At 44.2% G+C, this 18506-nt stretch overlaps 1 protein-coding gene across 2 annotated transcripts in view; it reads right to left on the reverse strand.

The window, feature by feature from the left end:
- Positions 1 to 296: 296 nt before the first annotated feature.
- Positions 297 to 18506, reverse strand: part of SQOR (sulfide quinone oxidoreductase) — a 51563-nt gene continuing 33353 nt past the window's right edge. The window contains exons 8-10 of one of the 2 annotated variants that reach the window (XM_056572210.1): positions 8332 to 8399; positions 3913 to 4091; positions 297 to 677 (exon numbers count right to left, since the gene is read on the reverse strand). In XM_056572210.1, the coding sequence (XP_056428185.1) occupies positions 620 to 677; positions 3913 to 4091; positions 8332 to 8399 (305 nt within the window). In that variant the 3' untranslated portion in view covers positions 297 to 619. The remainder of the gene's footprint in view (positions 678 to 3912; positions 4092 to 8331; positions 8400 to 18506) is intronic. The other variant, XM_056572211.1, reaches the window with a different exon arrangement.

An 18506-nucleotide genomic window follows, 5' to 3' on the forward strand; every position in this document is an offset into this window, starting at 1 on the left:
TTGACCATGTAAAAGGGCTCATATTTTGAATATACAGATATGAAACCTTAAAAAAGTAACAAATGAAGAAACACTTAAAAGACCCAATGTGCATAATCGGGTAAACTGTCCGCTCTTTGAAGGCATCATATGTAATATTACAGTCACTAGAACTGGAGCTTGTTTGAACCCTGCTGGCAGCCTCACATGCCCTGGTGATGTCAGGTCACCCTTTGAGAAAAATGCCTCACTGATGACTGGTCATTTCCAGAGAACCTTATGTGAACCGTCATGTTGGCGATATGTGAATGAATGCTAATCTAGATTGCAGTGAGGGGTTTTCAGAAATGATCTTGACCGCTTTTATTCCTTTAAAAAGTGTTTTTTCCCCATGTAACAAAAGTACATATTACCAGAAGATAAAAACCCGTCATGTTATTAGAAAATATCAACTAATTTGATCTAAAATCTGAGGTCCTGCATGGTTGTATCAATGAAACAATCTTCCTCGGCAGGTCTGTGGATTTACTGAGGGTTTGTTCAATTTCTTTTTTCTTTTTTCAAGCATCTTAAAATCATGACTCCTACTGAATATGGAAACACAAGCTTGTTCTGTTTGGCGAGGTAGTTGAGTCCTTCCTTATTTAAAGCCAAGGTGCATTATTTTTCTGTAGGGAGCTGGTCCTCCCCAATATCCCCTGTAAAGACAAATAATAGCAATAAAAGTGAGAAATTATGACTTCCTAAATATTTCACTAAGGTTCTTGCTAAATATGATTACTGTATATAGTTAGTTGTCTTTTTAACACTAAATTACGGTATGCACACTTTTCCCACTGGCTGGGATCAGAGAGATTTTTCTTTTTATCTCAGATGCAGCTGCTAACAGGTTAAAAGGGTTGTCAAGTGGAATTAATTTTTTTATTGTCCCCATAGCGGCCTAATAAAATACCGTAATAAACTTGCCTTCTGCCAGTCCCTCATGACTCTGGTATCGGGGCAGTTGGTGACTCTACTTTTCTCCCCGAGCTGCAAAGCGAAGCATCTCCAGTCGGGGGAAATGATATTGCTTGCCAATCATTGGCTGAGGCGGGACATCACTGTTGCCAGTGATTGGTAGAGAAGCGCTGTGATGTCACATCTACTGCTCTGTAAAGCAGACTGTCAGTGGAGACAGGCCGGAGTGGGGCATCCTGATTCTGGAGCCACGAGGGAGCAGAGGAAGAGGAGTTTTATTTTATTAGGCAGTGTGGCGACAATAATAAACATCCAAGGGGGCGATTTATCAAAACCTGTCCAGAGGAAAATTTGGTGAGTTGCCCATAGCAACCAATCAGATCACTTCTTTCATTTGTCAGAGGCCTTTTCAAAATTACAAAAAGCGATCTGGTTGCTATGGGCAACTCCGCAACGTTTCCTCAGGACAGGTTTTGATAAATCTACCCCCAAGTGTTTGCATAGAGGAGGCGGCTTCTATTCCACCACCAGCACCTGTACAATGTGAAGTTAGCCTATTAGACCCTGACAAAAATTCAATAAGTGCATATGCATAACAATATAAAACACTAACAACTTGTCCAATAAAAAACAAATCCTCATAAAGATACATCAAGAGAAAAAAGTCCCAGAGTAATGTTATAGATGTAGTTCTGAAGGAGGGGGCAATGAACCTGTGGCAGGACGTCTAGAACGTTTTTAAACAAGTTTATTAAACTTCTGTGAAGGTGAGTGGGTATTGTATTATTGCTACACTCCACATATTATTTGAGAATCCTTTGCATTTATTAAAATGATATCTTATACCACTGTCTTGCAACAACAGGTGCTGTCATTCCAAGATACTAGAACACTACTCAGGCCATTTCAGTTGTGGAATGGGTCCAAGGAGTAAAGGTTATCAAATGAATGGGTTATCTGATCGCAGGAGAGCCCAGTAAAACTCCTCCAAATTTCAGGCATTGTTTTTTATAGAATTTTCCCATCTTCATTTTATTACCCTCCCCTCTTTCTCTCTTGCCTTTTCCCATATTTTCTCTTGTATTATCCTTGTACAGGATTAGAAAAAAAACAGCTGATTCCTTAACAACAAAACAGCACCCCACCTGTCTTTAGGATGTGCGTGGTATTGCTGCTCAGTTTTATTGAAGTGAAAGGAGCCAAACTAATGCCACACAAAACGTGAGGACAGTGTGGTGCTGTTTTTGAAAGAGATTTGCTCTTTTTTTCCCTCAATAACCCCTTCAGAACGGTCAAAATTTGCGCAAAGACCAAAAGTGGATGTTGAATTTAAAGTGGACCTGTCAGCAGCCTTTTATTTTTTTGGGCTTGCTTTTATACTACTACCTTACGTGTGTTTATAAGTGGCATGGTAACTATTCTACAGGACAGTAAGATTACAATAATAATTTATCTTATGTTTTAATACTCTTGCATAATTTTTTATTTGTGTTGCAATGTTTATTATGAAATATTAGAGAGAAAGGATGAACCAAAAAATCCATTCATACATTCTTCAATTTTTATGGTAATTATTGGGCAAGTTAAATATGTGTGTTTGGGTGTAGGAAGAGCTCTATCAAGCAGGGCAGGGAGAAGGCAATGGGGACCACCCGCATCACTCGTGGTTCAGACAGAATTAACCCCTTAAGGACTCAGGGTTTTTCAGTTTTTGCATTTTCATTTTTTCCTCATCACCTTCTAAAAAATCATAACTCTTTTAATTTTGCACCAAAAATTCCATATTATGGATAATTTTTTGCACCACCAATTCTACTTTGCAGTGACAGTCATTTTACCAAAATATCCATGGCGAAGCGGAAAAATAAATCATTGAAAAAAAAATTCCATTTTGTAAGTTTTGTGGGCTTCCGTTTCTACGCATTGCATTTTTCGGTAAAAATTTGATTTTATCTTTATTTTGTCGGTCCATACGGTTAAAATGATACCCTACTTATATAGGTTTGATTTTGTATTACTTCTAAAAAAAAAAAATCATAACTACATGCAGGAAAATTTATACGTTTAAAATTGTCATCTTCTGACCCCTATAACTTTTTTTTTTTAGTTTTCCACGTACTGGCTGGTATGAGGGCTAATTTTTTGCGCCATGATCTGAAGTTTTTATCGGTACCATTTTTGTATTGATCGGACTTTTTGATCACTTTTTATTCATTTTTTCCATTATATAAAAAGTGAACAAAAGTGAACAGAGGCAGGTAACGGGACCTCTGCTGGCATTCTAGCTGATCGGGACATTGCGATTTCACCGCGATGGTCCTGATCAGCCTGACTGAGCTGCCGGAAGCTTTTACTTTCATTTTAGATGCAGTGATCAACTTTGAACACCGCGTCTAAAGGGTTAATAGCGCGTGGCACAAAGATCGGTGCCGCACGCTATTAGCCCAGGGTCCTGGCTGTCATTGGCCGCCGGGACCGACCCTGTATGACGCGGGGTCACGTTATATAACAGGCGCAGGGCGTACAGGTACGCCCTGCGTCTTTAAGAGGATAAAGTCTTGACAGGTTCCCTCCTTATATTTAGAGGTATAACATTTTAGTTTTTCCACTGAGACAGATGCATGAGGGCTTTTTAAATTTTTTTTTTATTTAAAGGAGTTGATGTCTTTGTTGGTACCAGCTTAGGGTACATAGGGGTTCTTGATCACTTTATTCCATTTTGGAATTTAGATTTTATTCTGTTATTTATAGCCTTAAAAAGATTTACCTACAGCATCAGATAACATGACAGTGAGTTTATTGTTTAAATGATCTTTTACTTAAAAATCAAAATAGATGAAATCTAAATCCCTTTTACACAAACCAGCACTGGCCAGATCATGCACAAATCACACTCAATGGTATATGTTGGAGGATCTAGATACAGTAAATGAATTAGCTGGTCAGTTAAAATGTAGATATTAAGAAATCACTTACTTGAGAAGCATATTCCAGTACAGGAATGGCATCATGTCTGCCTTCATATGGTACATTGTTCTTCTTTCTTTACCTTGGTCGATCGGAAAAGTCTCCAGGGGTTGGGCATTGTAGTCAAATTCTGCCAAGATCACTTTTCGGTAGCCAGTTACCAGTGGACATGAAGTGTATCCATCATACTGCAAAAAACAAACAAAAACATAGAAACATTCCTGATCAGGAAGGTCTAGAAATGATTTGTGTAAAACACAATATGATGCCACTAATGCAAAGTAATAACCTATTAACTTTGTACATGAAAGTGGAGTTTTATTAACCTCTTAAGGACCCAGGGCGTATGGATACGCCCTCACACCCTGGGCCTTAAGGACCCAGGGCGTATCCATACACCCTGGCGTTTTCCGGTCTCTGCCGCGCGCTGGGCAGAGATCGGAACTGGATGCCTGCTGAAATCCTTCAGCAGGCATCCAGGGCAAACGCCGAGGGGGGCCATGTAGGCCCCCCATGTCGGCGATCGCCGCAAATCGCAAGGGAAATCGCCCTTGCGATCTGCGGCGATACCGGGCTGATCGGGTCTCTGGGACCCGACCGCCCGGTAATTTCGCATGATCCCGGCTGTCACAGACAGCCAGGACCATGCTAACGTATAGGAGCGAGGTGGCAAGCCTGCCACCTTCTCCTATACCCTGCGATCTGTCGGTTAGTTAACCGACCAATCGCAGGGGGGTGGGGGGATGGTTACTTCCTGCCGTCCTGCCCGGCCCCTGAAAGTCCGGAGAGGACGGGAGGAAGACCGGGGGACGCGGCGGGGGACGGGGGAGTGCTGGGGACCGGCCCCGGTACTTACCTCGTCCCTGAAGACCCGGATCCTGGCGGCGGAGACGGTGGCGGCGGCGACAGGTGAGTGGATCTTCAGCCTTACGGTCGGGCCCTTTACAGCAATGCACGTCGCCGTAAAGCGACATGCATTGCTGTAATGGGACCCTGTAAACTACAACTCCCAGCATGCCCAGACAGCCCTTGGCGTCTGGGCATGCTGGGAGTTGCAGTTTTGCAACATCTGGAGGTCCACAGTTTGGAGACCACTGTGCCCTTCCAGATGTTGCAAAACTACACATCCTCAGCATGTCCTTACTGTCCAGGCATGCTGGGAGTTGTAGTTCTGTAACATCTGGCCCTTCAGATGTTGCAGAACTACAACTCCCAGCATGCCTGGACAGTTTTGGCATACTGGGAGTTGTAGTTTTGCAACATCTGGAAGGGCACAGATTGAGAACCACTGTATTAGTGGTCTGCAAACTGTAGTCCTCCAGATGTTGCAAAACTACAACTCCAAGCATGCTGGGAGTTGTAGTTCGGCAACATCTGGCTCTAAAGATATTGCCAACTACTACTCCCAGCATGCTTGAGAATGCTGAGAGTTGTGGTTTTGCAACAACTGGAGGCACACTGGTTGGGAAACATTGTCTGTTTCCTAACTCAGTGTTTCCCAACCCGTGTGCCTCCAGGTGTTGCAAAACTATAACTACCAGCATGCACTGATAGACTGTGCATGCTGGGAGTTGTAGTTTTGCAACAGCTGGAGGTCCCCCCCTGTGAATGTACAGGATACATTCACATGGGCAGGGGGCTTACAGTGAGTATCAGGCTGCAAGTTTGCGATGCAGCAAATTTTGCGCGGCAGCTCAAACTCGCTGTAACCCCCGCCCATGTGACTGTACCCTAAAAACACTACACTACACTAACACAAAATAAAATAAAAAGTAAAAAACACTACATATACACATACCCCTACACAGCCCCCCTCCCCTCCCCAATAAAAATGAAAAACGTCTGGTACGCCACTGTTTCCAAAATGGAGCCTCCAGCTGTTGCAAAACAACAACTCCCAGTATTGCTGGACAGCCGTTGACTGTCCAAGCATGCTGGGAGTTTTGCAACAGCTGGAGGCACCCTGTTTGGGAATCACTGGCGTAGAATACCCCTATGTCCACCCCTATGCAAATCCCTAATTCAGGCCTCAAATGCGCATGGCGCTCTCACTTTGGAGCCCTGTCGTATTTCAAGGCAACAGTTTAGGGTCACATATGGGGTATTGCCGTACTCGGGAGAAATTGCCTAACAAATTTTGGGGGGCTTTTTCTCCTTTCACCCCTTATGAAAATGTGAAGTTGGGGTCTACACCAGCATGTTAGTGTAAAAAAATAAATTTTTTACACTAACATGCTGGTGTTGCCCTATACTTTTCATTTTGACAAGAGGTAAAAGGGAAAAAAGCCCCCCAAAATTTGTAATGCAATTTCTCCCGACTACGGAGATACCCCATATGTGGGCGCAAAGTGCTCTGGGGCGCACAACAAGGCCCAGAAGGGACAGTGCACCATGTACATTTGAGGTGATTTGCACAGGGGTGGCTGATTGTTACAGCGGTTTTGACAAACGCAAAAAAAACAAAACCCCACATGTGACCCCATTTTGGAAACTAAACCCCTCACGGAATGTAATAAGGGGTACAGTGAGAATTTACACCCCACAGGTGTCTGACAGATCTTTGGAACAGTGAGCTGTGCAAATTAAAAATGTTGTACAGACCACTGTTCCAAAGATCTGACAGACACCAGTGGGGGTAAATGCTCACTGTACCCCTTGTTACGTTCCTCAAGGGGTCTAGTTTCCAAAATGGTATGCCATGTGGGGGTTATTTTGCTGTCCTGGCACCATAGGGGCTTCCTAAATGCGACATGCCCCCCGAGCAAAATTTGCTCTCAAAAAGCCAAATATGACTCCTTCTCTTCTGAGCATTGTAGTTCGCTCGTAGTGCACTTCAGGTCAACTTATGGGGTACCTCCATACTCAGAAGAGATGGGGTTTCAAATTTTGGGGGGTATTTTTTGCTATTAACCCTTGCAAAAATGTGAAATTTGGGGGGAAACACCCATTTTAATGAAATTTTTTTTTTTTACGTATGCAAAAGTCGTGAAACCCGTGTGGGGTATTAAGGCTCACTTAATTCCTTGTTACGTTCCTCAAGGGGTCTAGTTTCCAAAATGGTATGCCATGTGGGTATTTTTTGCTGTCCTGGCACCATAGGGGCTTCCCATATGGGACATGCCCCCGAGCAAAATTTGCTCTCAAAAAGCCAAATATGACTCCTTCTCTTCTGAGCATTGTAGTTCGCCCGTAGTGCACTTCAGGTCAACTTATGGGGTACCTCCATACTCAGAAGAGATGGGGTTACAAATTTTGGGGGGTATTTTCTGCTATTAACCCTTGCAAAAATGTGAAATTTGGGGGGAAACACACATTTTAGTGAAATTTTATTTTATTTTTTTACATATGCAAAAGTCGTGAAACACATGTGGGGTATTAAGGCTCACTTAATTCCTTGTTATGTTCCTCAAGGGGTCTTGTTTCCAAAATGGTATGGCATGTGTTTTTTTTTGCTGTTCTGGCACCATAGGGGCTTCCTAAATGCAACATGCCCCCCCAAAAACCATTTCAGAAAAACGTACTCTCCAAAATCCCCTTGTCACTCCTTCGGTTCTGAGCCCTCTACTGCGCCCACCGAACACTTTACATAGACATATGAGGTATGTGCTTACTCGAGAGAAATTGGGCTACAAATAAGTATACATTTTCTCCTTTTACCCCTCGTAAAAATTCAAAAATTGGGTCTACAAGAACATGCGAGTGTAAAAAATGAAGATTGTGAATTTTCTCCTTCACTTTCCTGCTATTCCTTTGAAACCCCTAAAGGGTTAAAAGGCTGACAGAATATCATTTTGTATACTTTGGGGGGTGCAGTTTTTATAATGGGGTCATTTGTGGGGTATTTCTAAGATGAAGACCCTTCAAATCCACTTCAAACCTGAACCGGTCCCTGAAAAATAGTGAGTTTGGAAATTTTGTGAAAAATTGGTAAATTGCTGCTGAACTTTGAAGCCCTCTGGTGTCTTCCAAAAGTAAAAACACGTCAATTTTATGATGCAAACATAAAGTAGACATATTGTATATGTGATAAAAAATTAAAATATTTTGAATATCCATTTTCCTTACAAACAGAGAGCTTCAAAGTTAGAAAAATGCAAAATTTTCAAATTTTTCATAAAATTTTCACATTTTTCACCAAGAAAGGATGCAAGTTACAATTTTTTTACCACTATGTTAAAGTAGAATATGTCACGAAAAAACAATCTCGGAATCAGAATGATAACTAAAAGCATTCCAGAGTTATTCATGTTTAAAGTGACAGTGGTCAGATGTTCAAAAAATGGCCGGGTCCTAAGGTGTAAAATGGCTGGGTCCTTAAGAGGTTAAAGACATAGCACAGTGCTCATCGAACACCGTTAAAGCAAAATAATGTTATTTCTTATATTAGATATATTATTATATTATAGTAACTATAAAAATGTTACAAACCTTGGACGATGGACTTTGGCCTTTCATCACCAAAGAGAGGGTTTTGTCCAAGACTGCTGACTGGGCAGCTGGAAAGAAATAAAAATATGTTGTTCATAATATATTTCATCAGGTTTCTCCACTTTTAAAAGCCAGTCTGTGATCTTGATCTACATATTTATGGAGTAATTGTGGCCAGATGACACCTTGTGGAGAAAATAAGTGGTCAGGGTCTTTCTCTGTGGGGATATTGGAGGGGACTGGACAGCTGGAGGGGAAAAAAAGCTTAACATTTTCATTACCCTGACAACCAAAGGAACCTAAGGGTCAAACGAGTCTGGAAAATTACCTGGATTTACCTGCTCTGCTGCTTTAGTTCCAGGTAAAGCAATATAATAACATTAGATTAGGAATCTGCAATTTGTATGCAATTTAACCGTAATACAGCCTGTATGATGTGTATTTTGTGCAGGGTGATTACACTAATGGAGGGGAACAAGACGAAATATCCAAATAACAAAGACAGAAATTTTTTTTAAATAAAATCCAACATGACTTGTCCACATGAAAACACAAACAAACCTCTATACTGGGGATTTAAAGGCAATTTAAGGTCAACATTTCATTTCCTTATATGACCTTCACAAGTAACCATCAATGTATACTAAAAACCCTCTCGGAGAACAGAGATACTGGGCTTCCAATCAAGAACAGCTAGATCCATGAATAAATGTGACCTCAGTGAAGCATGTACACTTGTCTGTAAACTACATTTATAGTAACACTGGAAGTAACCGGGAGAAAAAAATAAGGATAAGCACAACAAATACAATATTATTAATATTCATTTTAATAATAACAACAACAAAAAAATCTGTAAATTCTATATTTAATAGTGACAAGAACAAACAATGTCTGTAGTCTTTGTACCCTTGTACAAAATGTCTTATCAGTCATGTGATATGTGCATGCGGAGTGCAGATAAGCACTATTACTATGGAAGTGGTAAGGTGCTGGATTACATAGAACAGCTGTTTTAGTACTGACCCTCCTAAGAATCAAGTCTGGGATTTTCCATGTTTTGTGAGAAATGATGTAATGTTTTTAATAGTTTAAACAAGTCCAAATCAAATTAATGTGAGATAATTGCTTACTATTAAATGAAAGCAATAAAGCCAAAAGAAGTCAAAATAGTTATTAGTTACATAACAGGGAAAGGCTTCTGTTAACATAAGGATTATAAATCATTTGATTAAGAAAAGAACACAAGGACATATTTCTTGGACAAGGTTAGGAAGGGTTTACATCTGTCTAATTTGTTCTCTAGTTAGTTTCATCATAGGTGCAGAACAAAAAAAAAACCTCTATCATGCCTTTCATGAAATGTTGTGTTTCTGTATTGGTATCCAACATTTTAAACAGATAAAACAGAGCAAATGCTCTCTATGAGTTATTGTCCACCATTTATAATCAATCTATGACAGAGGCTTCTAATGAAACTGCCAATGCAGATGTGAGCAAAGTCTTAGAAAGGAGGTTTTTTTGTTCTCACCGTAAAATCTCTCTCTCTCGTAGACTTCATTGGGGGACACCTTACTGATGGGTATATGCTCTCGCCACTAGGAGTCGCTGACACTAGGAAAAAAAGTCAGATCTTCCATGGCAAGATATACCCGCCCACTGGAATTGAGGTAATCAGTTTTGACACAAAGCAGTGGGAGAAGCCAACAAAGACATATGTCCGAAGGACCCTGGAAAAGAACAAACGGATAAAGAACCATAAAAGATCATCCGTACAAAAAAATGAAGATATGGGTGGGTGCGGGGTCCCCCAATGAAATCTACAAGAAAGGGAGTTTACGGTGAGTACAAAAAAAATCTCCTTTTTTCCTTTGCTCTTCATTGGGGACACCTATACTGATGGCAAGTACCAAAGCAGTCCCTTAGGGTGGGAATAGAGAAAGGGAAACAGTCATAGACCGAACCCACTTGTCCAGAAGGCCTGCGGACGAGGCCAGAGACAACAGAGGTCAAGAAACTGAGCCCCCGGATGATCCCCCGTCCTTGGAGATGGACTAGGACGCCAAAGGAAGGGACCGTCCTTTGCAGAGACTAAACCTACTGTACATATAGAGAGACAAGTAAAGTTTACTAGGAAGCCAGCTGGGCTTCAACCCCAAGGAACACAGAACCAGATAGAGGGCTAGCCCGGTCGGGAAACAAAAATGGAAAAAGGCACAACAAGTGAGCCCCATACAGTGTCGACAGAGTCAAGAGAACATGGCAGAAAGACACCAAGGAGAGCAGCGTATGCCTGAGCAGAAGGTGAGCACAAAAGGTGGAGACCAGGAAACCCCTGGAAAAAAGAAAGATGGAAACTGGCTCATGAGAGGCCTGGTGCATAAGATTGATGACCGGAACATCTGGAGACCCAAAACCCCTGTCCCAGGGGCCCGCCACGAGCACCCAGAAGATGAAAATTAGCTCGACTGGCGTAATCCGGATGACCGGAACGCCCTCCGTCTCGGGAGTACATGGACCCCGAAGGAGGAGACGGAAAGTAATAACAGGCAAAAAAGGAATGGAACACCCTGAAAAGGGGCATCCTGGAACAGGAGAGTGACAGGGGAACTGGAGGCTCCCGAGTCACTTGGAAGACATACACGGAAGGAAAAACGGCCAAAAAGGAGCAGAAGACCCTGAAAAGGAGCATCCCGGAACACCAGAGCAGCTGACATGGGAATTGGAGGTTCCTACATCTCCTGGAAGACTTACACCTGAAGAGTAAGTAAACCCAATGGCCGAGAAACACTCCGGGAGACAAACTTCCGTGTCAAGACAAGAAGAAGGGCAGTACAGAAGGACCGACCCACAACGGAATCACGGAGAAGTCTGGGCAGGAGAGCTCCAGATGCCCGAGACCTCATCCATCACTAAGGTCCAAAGTACCAGGAGGGCTGACCTAGAAAAGAAGGCTTGCCACCACAGTCTAGGATAGTGTCCAAGACAAGAAGACTAACCAGAGTCAGACCCCAGCGGTCCGAGTGGACCAAAGCACTCCGAAGCAACATCCTGTCAAAACAGAAACGGAGGGAAAAACCAAAAAAGGGGGCCCAGCAGGGACTAACGGGTTCTGCGCACAGGAAGGTCACTCTAGAAGACTGTGGTGTCAGTGTAGCACAACAGACACTGTCAAGGGAAGGATGAACACACCCTTCCAGGGAGATTGCGACAAGGGAGGAGGAGAGCAATGGCAGGACCCAAAACAGAAGGTCGCTAGACTGGCTGTCGCTGAGCCATACATGATTGCGTAAACTCCTCCAACAGAGGAGAGCACCAAGGAAGAGAGCCAGGCTGTAATAGTGGGCAGTAAACACACAAGCATAGACAGCGAAAAGCTCTTCTGAATGTTCTTAGCAATAAACAAGGGCCCAGCAAGATACCCCACCTATATAGTGGGAAGAAAGAGAGAGATGGTTTCAACTTGGCAGAAGATAGCGCTCAGTGCTCAAGTGCACCAGACACTGCAGGATCAGGGAAAAGCTGCCCTACCGCAACGGGACAAAGTACTAGGTAGAGGTAGCCCCCAGGAACCCTGCAACAACATACAGGGATATGGAGGGATCGGAATCCTGGACAATGGTGCTGGGCAAAGAAACAAAGACATGGCTACGAATGCGAGTAAGAAGCACACAGCAACCAATAGCGTTGAGAGGAACACCCCATCGGGGTGAGACCCTGGACCAGATGGGCGCCAACAGAGCCAACCTAGTCGTGTCTAAGGCAACAGAGAAGGTGCCTGAGCCACCCTGCACAGGAAGCTAGGAAAGAAAACTGATGCATGGGGGGGGGGGGGCGCTGAACTGTCTGTGTCGCCCCAACAGGCCCCATGCCAGAACAGAAGTGCTCAACCGCCGCAGGCCTTTAGAACAAGATCTCAGGAAGGCCCAAGGCACACCCCACCGATGGAAGGGAGGGTGGGCTCTACACGTGCAGAGGACCTAAGCATACGTAGGGATACAGACATGGTTACCTCATGATAGTAGTGGGGTACCAAACTGCAGACACGAAGTAAAAAGGAAGACATCCAAAAGTCTGGCAGAATGGAAGAAAGACTCAGCACCCAATGGTGTGTCACAACCATGCCCCTAGCAGACCAATGCTGTTGCTGTGAAAGGCCATGGAACCTGCAGGAAATGCCCACATCCCATCACCTAATGGTGCCACACACCAGGACTGCAGTCGTAGATGCAAGAGATGAAGGATGTATGTGGGGCAGGAAACATGCAGACACAGTCTGACTTATAGGTATAAAAGTCCAATGAACCCAAAGATACACACTGTGTGGAAGGAGCCACCGCACTGCAGACGCAGGAGCAGCAGGAATGGGGGAGGTTACCTTGTGGATTAGAAAACCATGCACACAGTCTGGCTATCTGCCATAGGGAACATGGCCACACCAAGTCCCTCATTCAGGACCACATACTAAAAAGGGGTTACCAGCCTTAAGCCGTGAGAGCAGCAGGCATGTGGAGAGGGACCTGGTAAAGTAGGGAACCCTGCAAACCAGCATGTCGTGCATTGTATAGGGCCCATAAAGCAAAATGGGGAGACCCACTTTGAACTACACTTTGGCAGTGGGTTACCTGAACTTCCGCCATGGTGTGGGAAGTGTATGGTAGTTGATCCGACGTAGGCGAAAACCACGCGGACAGCTGTCTGGCTGACTGGTGGAGGACTCCTGAATGCACAGGAACACTCCTCCGAACCCTCCCACAGAAATTGGGGCACAGGAGTGTGGCCAATCTGATGGGTGACCCGGTAGGTGACCATGCAGACTAATGGCTGGCTGACTGGCAGCAGTCCCTTTTGCCTGCAGGAACCCCCTGAAAGATTCCTCACACCAACAGTGAGGTACGGGAAGCGACAGTGATGCACGCGGCAGCCCAGAGATGGGAAACCATTGGCGGCGGAAACCATGCAGACAGCGGTCTGGCGTAACTAGTGCCCCTTCAGGCGCTGGTGATTAGGGGACATGGTCAAGCGATAACTGCCTCTTTGGTGCATGTGGAAGTGCGGGGAAGTCTAGAAGCCATGGATAGAATCCCCCTCACCCTCGGAGATCGAGGGAGGCTTGGGAGTCATGAATTGTATCCCTGTCGCCCTGCATAGGGTCAATAGGACATGCCAGGTCGGACACTAGCAGTGAGGTACTGGAACTTCAGCCGCAGATACATCAGCCCTTGGAGAAGTGACAGGTGGCAGAGAAAAACCATGTAGACCACTATCTAGCTTACTGGTATGGAACCATAGTAGACAACGGGTCACTCCAGCGGTCACCTCGAACTAGAAGTGGGGTACCGAAATCCAGCTGCGGACGTGGCAGTTGTGAGATGAGTGACAGGCGAGACTACTGTCTGGCCTAATGAGAGCAGGTGCAATCCATGTCCACAGAACACTTCCACGGAGACATGGCACTGGCGGTGGGGATCCGGGGCAGTAGCCGTGCATGCGGAAGCCTGTGGAGGAGCGAATAATGTATGCACACGTTAAGAACACCGGCAGACATGACAAACATGTCATGACAACCAGCGGTAGAGGAGAAACAGTCCTGACTGTAACCCTGGAATTTTCCAAGGGACCATGAGATCCCTGGCAACGACCTGCCACGGCGAGTCACATACGCTCCCTGACAGAGTGAGAACCCTGACGAAAGTAGGTATGCTAGAGACATACCTCAACTGATCCAAGGTAATGTGCCATATCAGGTCCGTACAGGGAGATGGGGACAATAAAGGGGGCCCCATATACAGCCCCAGAAAAAGAGACCAGTAGATATTAAGCTGAAAAGAACAGATAGTACAGGCCAAAGCTGTAACTTTGTGTCCCCAGAGGTCACAATGGTGCAATTCACCTCAGGCATCTTCAACCAGCTTATGGCCATGCATCATATAGGCTAAGATAGCGGGGCGAGCAGGGGAAGTGGGGGACCCGGACCAAGGGTACAACCTCCAGGCGCTGGCCCTTGACGAAAAGGGGTTAACAGTAAATAATTTATGTCTGTGCCCCTTCATTACATATGGGGGAACAGGTAGCGCCATGCTCCTGAACCCCCACCTGAAAAGGGAAACAAAAGGGAGGAAAAACCTAACTAAACAGCCCTTACTAGAAAATAATAAAAATGACTAGGTCTGGGAGCTCCTCCTACTGACACTAGCTAAAACTGATTACCTCACTTCCAGTGGGAGGGTATATTCTTCCAGGGAGGAGCCGACTTTTTTCCCTAGTGTCAGCGCCTCCTAGTGGCAACAGCATATACCCATCAGTAAAGGTGTCCCCCAATGAAGAGGGACCGAGAAAGTGGTATTTCAGCCCCTAAAATGTATCCCCATTCTTAGGATAGGGATAAGTGTCCGACTGAAAAGGGGAGTTCTGACCTCTGGGACCCCCTGCAATCTCTAGAAAGAGGACCCGACTGAATGAAGCGGTGGGTCAGCACGTGCTTAAATCATTGTCTCCAGGCACGCTGGAGGTACCCGAGCACTATAATTGAGTATCTCCAGTACAGGGGCGTAGCTATAGAGGTAGAAGTTGCACCGAAGCACATCTTCCCCATAAGAGACCAGTATTATAATTGGCATATAGGGGCCCCTTTTGCATATTTTGCATAGGGACCCAGAAGCTACAAGCTACGCCTCTGCTCCAGTACTTCTATAAATAATTAATGGAGTGCATGCCGACCCAATGCTCCATTCAGCATGGAGAGGAAGGTCCCCGTTGTAGAGATTGCAGGGGGTCCCAGAGGTCACTGCTCAGACATTTATCCCCTATCCTGTGGAAATTTAATCCTGTATACCCCATTGTCAATCAGAGTTTGCTATTTATTTTCTTCTGTGTTGGCTGCATTTTAACTCTCTAGGGTGCACATATGATCAGTGACGTCAGCTTAGCTAAGTCAGTATCAGGAGGCCAACCATGTGAAACAAACATCTTCTCTCACAGAGACTCTGGCTGCTTCTGGAGGCCTCCCTCCTGCTTTACACTGCAGAGCTGTCAGCTTATATTGAATACAGAGTACATGTCACTTCATGTGACTTTTCAGGATACTTTGTTGTGGGTACTATTTCTGGCCATTATATAAAACTTAACCCCTTAAGGACCCAGCCATTTTACACCTCAGGACCCGGCCATTTTTTGCAATTCTGACCACTGTCACTTTAAACATTAATAACTCTGGAATGCTTTTAGTTATCATTCTGATTCCGAGATTGTTTTTTCGTGACATATTCTACTTTATCATAGTGGTAAAATTTTGTGGTATCTTGCATCCTTTCTTGGTGAAAAATCCCCAAATTTTATGAAAAATTAGTAAATTTTGCATTTTTCTAACTTTGAAGCTCTCTGCTTGTAAGGAAAATGGATATTCCAAATAATTATTTTTTTTATTCACATATACAATATGTCTATTTTATGTTTGAATCATAAAATTTACGTGTTTTTACTTTTGGAAGACACCAGAGGGCTTCAAAGTTCAGCAGCAATTTTCCAATTTTTCACAAAATTTCCAAACTCACAATTTTTCATGGACCAGTTCAGGTTTGAAGTGGATTTGAAGGGTCTTCATATTAGAAATACCCCACAAATGACCCCATTATAAAAACTGCACCCCCAAAGTATTCAAAATGACATTCAGTCCGCGTTGTAACCCTTTAGGTGTTTCACAGGAATAACAGCAAAGTGAAGGAGAAAATTCACAATCTCCATTTTTTACACTCGCATGTTCTTGTAGACCCAATTTTTACAAGGGGAAAAAGGAGAAAATGTATACTTATATTTGTAGCCCAATTTCTCTCGAGTAAGCACATACCTCATATGTCTATGTAAAGTGTTCGGCGGGCGCAGTAGAGGGCTCAGAAGCGAAGGAGCGACAAGGGGATTTTGGAGAGTACGTTTTTTTAAAATGGTTTTTGGGGGGCATGTTGCATTTAGGAAGCCCCTATGGTGCCAGAACAGCAAAAATCCCCCACATGGCATACCATTTTGGAAACTAGATCCCTTGAGGTACGTAACAAGGAATAAAGTGAGCCTTAATACCCCACAGGAGTTTCACGACTTTTGCATATGTAAAAAAATAAAAATAAAATTTCACTAAAATGTGTGTTACCCCCCAAATTTCACATTTTTGCAAGGGTTAATAGCAGAAAATACCCCCCAAACATTGTAACCCCATCTCTTCTGAGTATGGAGGTACCCCATAAGTTGACATGAAGTGCACTATGGGTGAACTACAATGCTCAGAAGAGAAAGAGTCATATTTGGCTTTTTGAGAGCAAATTTTGCTCGGGGGCATGTCGCATTTAGGAAGCCCCTATGGTGCCAGGACAGCAAAAAAAAAAAACACATGGCATACCATTTTGGAAACTAGACCCCTTGTGGAACGTAACAAGAAATAAAGTGAGCCTTAATACCCCACAGGGGTTTCACGACTTTTGCATACGTAAAAAAAAAAAAAAAAAAAATCACTAAAAGGTGTGTTTCCCCCCCAAATTTCACATTTTTGCAAGGGTTAATAGCAGAAAATACCCCCCAAAATTTGTAACCACATCTCTTCTGAGTATGGAGGTACCCCATAAGTTGACCTGAAGTGCACTATGGGCGAACTACAATGCTCAGAAGAGAAGGAGTCATATTTGGCTTTTTGAGAGCAAATTTTGCTCGGGGGGCATGTCGCATTTAGGAAGCCCATATGGTGCCAGGACAGCAAAATAACCCCCACATGGCATACCATTTTGGAAACTAGACCCCTTGAGGAACGTAAGAAGGCGTAAAGTGAGCATTTACCCCCCACTGGTGTCTGTCATATCTTTGGAACAGTGGGCTGTACAACATTTTTAATTTGCACAGCTCACTCTTCCAAAGATTTGTCAGACACCTGTGGGGTGTAAATTCTCACTGCACCCCTCAATACATTCCGTGAGGGGTGTAGTTTCTGAAATGGGGTCACATGTGGGTTTTCATTGTTTTTGCGTTTGTCAAAACTGCTGTAACAATCAGCAAATCACCTCAAATGTACATGGCGCATTCTCCCTTCTGGGCCTTGTTGTGCGCCCCCAGAGAAGTTTGCGCCCACATATGGGGTATCTCCGTACTCGGGAGAAATTGCGTTACAAATTTTGGGGGGCTTTTTTCCCCTTTACCTCTTGTCAAAATGAAAAGTATAGGGCAACACCAGCATGTTAGTGTAAAAAGTTTATTTTTTTACACTAACATGCTAGTGTAGACCCCCAACTTCACATTTTCATAAGGGGTGAAAGGAGAAAAAGACCCCCAAGATTTGTTAGTCAATTTCTCCCGAGTACGGCGATACCCCATATGTGTCCCTAAACTGTTGCCTTGAAATACGACAGGGCTCCAAAGTGAGAGCGCCATGTGCATTTGAGGCCTGAATTAGGGATTTGCATAGGGGTGGACATAGGGGTATTCTACGCCAGTGATTCCCAAACAGGGTGCCTCCAGCTGTTGCAAAACTCCCAGCATGCCTGGATAGTCAACGGCTGTCCGGCAATACTGGGAGTTGTTGTTTTGCAACAGCTGGAGGCTCCATTTTGGAAAGAGTGGCGTACCAGGCGTTTTTCATTTTTATTGGGGAGGGAGGGGGGCTGTGTAGGGGTATGTGTATATGTAGTGTTTTTTACTTTTTATTTTATTTTGTGTTAGTGTAGTGTTTTTAGGGTACAGTCACACGGGCGGGGGATTACAGCGAGTTTTAGCTGCCGCGCAAAATTTGCTGCATTGCAAACTTGCAGCCCGATACTCACTGTTAGCCCCCTGCCCATGTGAATGTACCCTGTACATTCACAATGGGGGGACCTCCAGCTGTTGCAAAACTATTACTCCCAGCATGCCTGAGAATGTTTGGGAGTTGTGATTTTGCAACAGCTGGAGGCACACGGGTTGGGAAACACTGAGTTAGGAAACAATGTTTCCCAACCAGTGTGCCTCCAGCTGTTGCAAAACCACAACTCCCAAACATTCTCAGGCATGCTGGGAGTAGTAGTTCAGCAACATCTTTAGAGCCAGATGTTGCCGAACTACAACTCCCAGCATGCTTGGAGTTGTAGTTTTGCAACAACTGGAGGACTACAGTTTGCAGACCACTAATACAGTGGTTCCCAATCTGTGCCCTTCCAGATGTT

Source organism: Hyla sarda, chromosome 4, assembly GCF_029499605.1.
Source record: "Hyla sarda isolate aHylSar1 chromosome 4, aHylSar1.hap1, whole genome shotgun sequence".
In the NCBI taxonomy this organism is placed as follows: domain Eukaryota; kingdom Metazoa; phylum Chordata; class Amphibia; order Anura; family Hylidae; genus Hyla; species Hyla sarda.